Below are 5,652 nucleotides of genomic sequence, written 5' to 3' on the forward strand. Positions count from 1 at the left end.
CACACTAATGACCAGTCACTACACACATAGATATAGTACTAACGATGGATATACAATATTTCCTAAATCCGACCCTTTCAAAATGGTTCACTTCGACACCCTCAACTTTTAGTATTTATCAAACATATAATATACTTAATATAAAACAAGCTAAAAAAAATTTCGGGAGGGGGGGCACGTGCCCCCAGTGTCCACCCTCTGGCTACGGCACTGAAATTTATTTCATATCGTATTTTATTGTTTCTAAACATGTTGCTTTAAAAAAAAATATTGTATAAAGGTAATTTATACATTTACTATTTTATTTGGCCATTAAAAAAATATTATTCCTAATACATTTTATATAATAAATGAAATGTTTTGCCAACCGACAAAACGGTGGCCGACGGCCGTCCACAGCTGAGCTTTACTTGTAACAATGTAGATTGTACACACAGATATATATAATAACTAGATACTCGACTCCATATACCACAAAGTTATTAAATTATGATGCCCGACGCCATTTGTGACTATGGCAATGTTTACATTTATTCATATACATATTTACTTATATATACATATATACTGATAATACTATTTTGCCCTAGTTGTAAATGGCTGCCAGCGTCATTGATAAGAAGAAGTCGGGTATCTAGTTATTATACATATCTGCGATTGTACAGGAATTCCTTATCTATATAAGTCTGTGTGATTATTATTGTATATAATCACTGTTATTGCAGCGAATTGTGTAATCACTTATCATGTTTTTGGTGATTAAATAAATTTATTTTTTTATAATTTAGAATTTTAAAATACTGAATTATGTTTAACTACCTAGTGTAGAATCTTCATCTCACAGAAGTTGGAAATACAAATCAGATAAATTCAATTGGGCAACCTTCGTATTCCTTAATCCTTATAATAATATTTTTAAGAATTATCTTAACTCTGAAGTATGCATCCTGATTTGTCACCTCATTTGCACACTGATGAATGCAATCAATTTACCATGGAATTTAAAAATTGTAATGTAGAGGTAAGAAACTATTACATAAATAGTGTTTAACCAAGAAATATGATTACTTTCGTTTGATTTCCAGCATAAAGTTTTGAGATTTGTTGGTAGATGTGATAAAATCTATGATCGAATGGTCCACTGTTTTCACTTAGAGGTAGGAAATTGTTTATAATAATTATCTAATAGATCTTAATATCTTAAGATCATTAATCAAAATAATAAATATTGTATACCTTATACTAGTGTTAACTATTAATAGGTATATTGAAACAATTATGATCAGATTTGATTTATGTTTGATAACAGAAAAACAAAACTAATTTGCTATTTTAATACACTTACTATAGGTATATAATATCACCATAACTATTTTTAAAAAATCAGTCTTTAGCGTTCTACCTATAAAATATATTATTATTAATTATGGGTAGCCTAAACAATTTTAATTTTGTTTAATGATTGTGTGTTGTTTAACAAAATAATTCTTTTTATTATAGTTTTTAAATTATTTAAATCGTTAAAATTAAGGAAGTAGTTGATTGTTTATCCAATGACATTTGACATTATTTTAAATATTTTACTATCTATTTACTTTTTAAAAAATGTTTCAGAGACAAGCCAAGCGTCAAAAAAATAATGAGGAAGCGAGAAAGCATCAAGCTTTGGTGAGACAAAGGATGTTAGCAGAAATGAGATCAGACAGAGAACAAGGAATTGAGAATTGAGAATGTGTACTATTTGTTGTGTATAGGTTTAGGTATAAATTAATAAAAAATAAATGTAATAAAATAAAACAGTTTTTAATTGTGACTAGTTTCTTTATTTTCCTTTGATTTTTTAGGAACTTAAATGAAATACACAAAACATTAACAATGATTTACAACGAAAATTAAATAGTAAAAGCAAGTATAGTAACCCCTATGTAACCAAATAACTTAAAAATAACAACAACTCATTTTTGTCATATTTTGGTAACAAAAAAATGTATAACCATACCACTTTATTAGTTAGGTATTAAATTCATATTTTCGTTTTCACTTTCATCAGATGTTTGTAATAAAGTACTTAATGCTATTCCCAAAAACATGATCCAACCAATATGGTTATTGGACACAAATTTATTCCCACAGTCTTCAGGATTGTATATATCCAACGTGCGTACCTATTTACATAAAATAATACATTTTTTTTTTTTTAAATTAAGATTTCTATTTGATTTAACTCACTTGATTAAACATATGAGCGCCTGCAGCACCAACTGCTAAATAATAGGGCCATGTTTGTCCAGTATTAACACCACAAGTGATTAAACTACTCAATGACATGGTCGCAAAAGATGTCAACCAAAATTTTGATTTTGAACCAAACAAGACTGCGGTGGAGTAAATATCATGCTTGTTATCATCTTTTCTGTCCTATATAATAATATTACAGTTATTATTGGATTTTATTAAATAAAAAATATTTGCATTAAATAAATAATTACTTGAAGACCATAAATGGTATCATAGAAAAGTGTCCACGCAACACCAGCTGCATACAAAGGAAGGCAGGCGGTGAAGTCAATTGAAGAGTGAATAGCAGCCCAGCCTAATAAAGCACCCCAGTTAAAAGTTAGGCCCAATACAAATTGTGGCCAATATGTTATCCGTTTCATAAGTGGATATAATGTAACTAATACTGAAACAAACAAATTTAAACAGTGGTATTATTATTTATTTTACTGCATTCTGTAAGAATTTAAAGTAATAAATAAAAGTATTTTTTTTAATAATTCCTGATCGTGGGAAATAAAATATATATGTAAAATAAATTATAGGCTGTATTAAAGTAAATATTATTGTATTACAAATTTAATTTCCTAAAATATTACTTCAATAACATCTACCTAATACTATTTTTATTTTAAATGCTATCAATATATTTTCTTGTTTTGTTTTTCTACAATATTGTTTGCCATAAAAAAAAAACAAAATAATTATTAGTGAAATTTCTTTAAACATACTATTATGTCCATATAATAGTGTGTATGATTATAATATAGATTCAAAAAACATACAATAATATAATATACACATGTATATATATATTACCTATATAATATAATACAATATTTAATTGCCTTTGTATATTATAAAATAGTAAAATACATTAAGTGTTCAACAACAATAATTTAATGTTGTACCTATCAGTGTCGCCGAAGTCAGTTTTTAGAGGTATTGCAAAGCATACATGCAAAGCAAGACCCACCCACCTAACCTGGTTTATTATAATTCATAATGTTAGCTATGATGATAAATAAAATAATTTATTATTTTCATAAATTAAAATAATATTAGCCAGTATGTTTCAGGCTTATTACACCCACCCACCCCTAACAGGTATTGCAACTGGTTATATAGGGATCAGTGCCACCTATACATATAAAAATATATTTTAAATCATTTTTATCACTAACTGTTTATGTTAATCATAAATACAATTTAAACACATAAAAATTATAATAAAGAAGTTTTTTTCTAAATTAAAAATAAAATTCCTTCCTACATATAAATTTTATAATTTACTATTGTTATAATATTCTACTAAAATATAATTGAATTAGCTTAATACAAATTGTTACAATAACTAATAATGAGACAAATTAAGCTTACCTAATGAACTAGCGCCAACCACAATAGTATACAAATTTAACTGCAACAAAACGATAAGACTGAGACCCAACTGACCAGCAAGGAACACCCATGCATCAAACATGCTTAACGATTTAACCACAAGAGGTCGATTTTTTGTTCTTTCAACCTAGAAATGTTCACTTACTAAAAAAATGCTTTCTATAAATTATATATAGTTACGTTTTAAAATATTATATGCAGAAATATGAAACAATTATATTTAATACATAATTGTGTACAGCGGAATATAATAGTTTTAAGTAAGTACTTATGAAGTTATGGACAATACGTCAAGTATACAAGTAAGTTTCTAAAACTTTAAATAAGTTAGATAAATTTAAATATTTTATAAAAAGAAAATATAAAAATACCTAAGATAAATATCTGGGAAATATTATTAAAAAAAAACAGAAGGTAAGAGAATACAATTTTTAATTTTTAGTAGAAAAATATTAATTACTTAATTCAATCACTCGGTGCATTGATACTTTAATTTTAAATTAGGTATATTAATTTGAGAAATCCCTTTAGATGATTTATACAATTATGTACCTAGTATTATTTCAAAATGTAATTACATTAGGGACATTGTTTTAGACTAACTGTATGTAAGTTAATAACTTACTTTTTTATCAATATCTTTGTCCCACATATCATTTATTGTACAACCAGCCCCTCGCATCATGACTGCTCCCAGACCAAACAAACCGAGCATTTCAAAGTTGGGAAGTTCGCCTGCAGTTGAAGCTAAAGCAATACTCCAAGTGCATGGCCAATATAAAAGCAACCATCCTGAAAACCAATGAATGGTCAAAATATTTTATGATAAAAATGTTTAATGACAAAAATATAATGATTTTCAAACCAGTAGGTCTAGAGAATCGCATAAGTTCTAAATATGGTTTAATCGTGCTGATGACCATGTTCTTTGGCTGTTCCACAGGTTTGATCTGTTCGGTAATGAGGGCCTTGCTGTTCACTGAACAACATCGTGCTAGATTTGTATTAGTCAATATCGGTTGGTAAATACATAACGATGTATTCCTGCTTATAGTTGATAGGGTTTTATAGTAAACATGAATGACAGGTAACTTTAATTTCGTTGCAATGCCCCTCGCAAACGTCTATAAAAAATAATTTTGGCTATTTTAGCAAGACATTTATTGCATTTTGAAGAACCGATTGAAATTACCTGATTAATCATTGCAACCAATTTTATTTCGTTATTATATTAATTTATTTCAATAATTCCACAATTTGCAGTTTCACTGTTCATTTTGAGTGCAGTACACGGTTGAAGCTTGAAATGAAAATTTGTTCGGAATCCCGATTTCCGTTCAAGGTCGGTGTAAATTGTAATGATTAATGAAACAAACCAATGCGATAAGGACTGCGTAATGAAAAATAATTGTCAGTAGAGTATATTATGATTTATGACTGTTACACAGAAGACACCATTCGATATGAAAACTAATCAATAATGTTAAATTATTATTTTATTATAATATTATAATTACAATATTCCTAATTCATGAACGATTTTAGGGAAAGACTATTTATTTTTGTAAATTGTAGGCATTATTCACGTATTATAAATTGTAAATTGTAATATATTAATTAATAATTATTATTTTTTAGGTATTAAGACTACCTACATAATATTACTATTATTATTTCAACATATTTTTCAACTTTTCAAGACTGGTGTATCAACTATACTATCAATAAACATAATATTTTCAATTTTCAAGCAAGTTTAATTACATAACCACAAAATAATGATAACGTGATATTATTTTCACAGATGCGTATATTCTGTTATTTTCATACTATAATTCTCTTTTTAGTTCTTTTTTTCATATCCGCAAAAGATTTTAGTTCTGCTACTATTCACCTGATGTCGCTGTAAGGCGTATACTGTTTGCTCTCGTCCTCAATCTACACCGAAAATTGCACTTTTTATCATGTCACGGC

General features: G+C 27.4%; 2 protein-coding genes across 2 annotated transcripts; one reads left to right on the top strand and one right to left on the bottom strand.

Moving 5' to 3' along the window:
• The first annotated feature begins 753 nt into the window (after positions 1-753).
• Positions 754-1,813, top strand: LOC100166689 (COX assembly mitochondrial protein 2 homolog). Its single transcript, XM_001945916.5, has 3 exons — positions 754-1,021; positions 1,086-1,157; positions 1,615-1,813. The coding sequence occupies exons 1-3, from the start codon at positions 941-943 to the stop codon at positions 1,726-1,728; spliced, it is 267 nt and encodes an 88-aa protein (XP_001945951.1). The 5' UTR covers positions 754-940; the 3' UTR covers positions 1,729-1,813.
• Positions 1,801-5,392, bottom strand: LOC100166021 (4-hydroxybenzoate polyprenyltransferase, mitochondrial). Its single transcript, XM_016807721.1, has 8 exons — positions 5,334-5,392; positions 4,871-5,068; positions 4,544-4,802; positions 4,304-4,470; positions 3,658-3,805; positions 2,490-2,683; positions 2,230-2,418; positions 1,801-2,165 (listed from the first exon to the last, which is right to left on the bottom strand). The coding sequence occupies exons 2-8, from the start codon at positions 4,880-4,882 to the stop codon at positions 2,007-2,009; spliced, it is 1,128 nt and encodes a 375-aa protein (XP_016663210.1). The 5' UTR covers positions 4,883-5,068; positions 5,334-5,392; the 3' UTR covers positions 1,801-2,006.
• Positions 5,393-5,652: the final 260 nt, after the last annotated feature.

This window comes from Acyrthosiphon pisum, chromosome A1 (genome assembly GCF_005508785.2).
Source record: "Acyrthosiphon pisum isolate AL4f chromosome A1, pea_aphid_22Mar2018_4r6ur, whole genome shotgun sequence".
In the NCBI taxonomy this organism is placed as follows: domain Eukaryota; kingdom Metazoa; phylum Arthropoda; class Insecta; order Hemiptera; family Aphididae; genus Acyrthosiphon; species Acyrthosiphon pisum.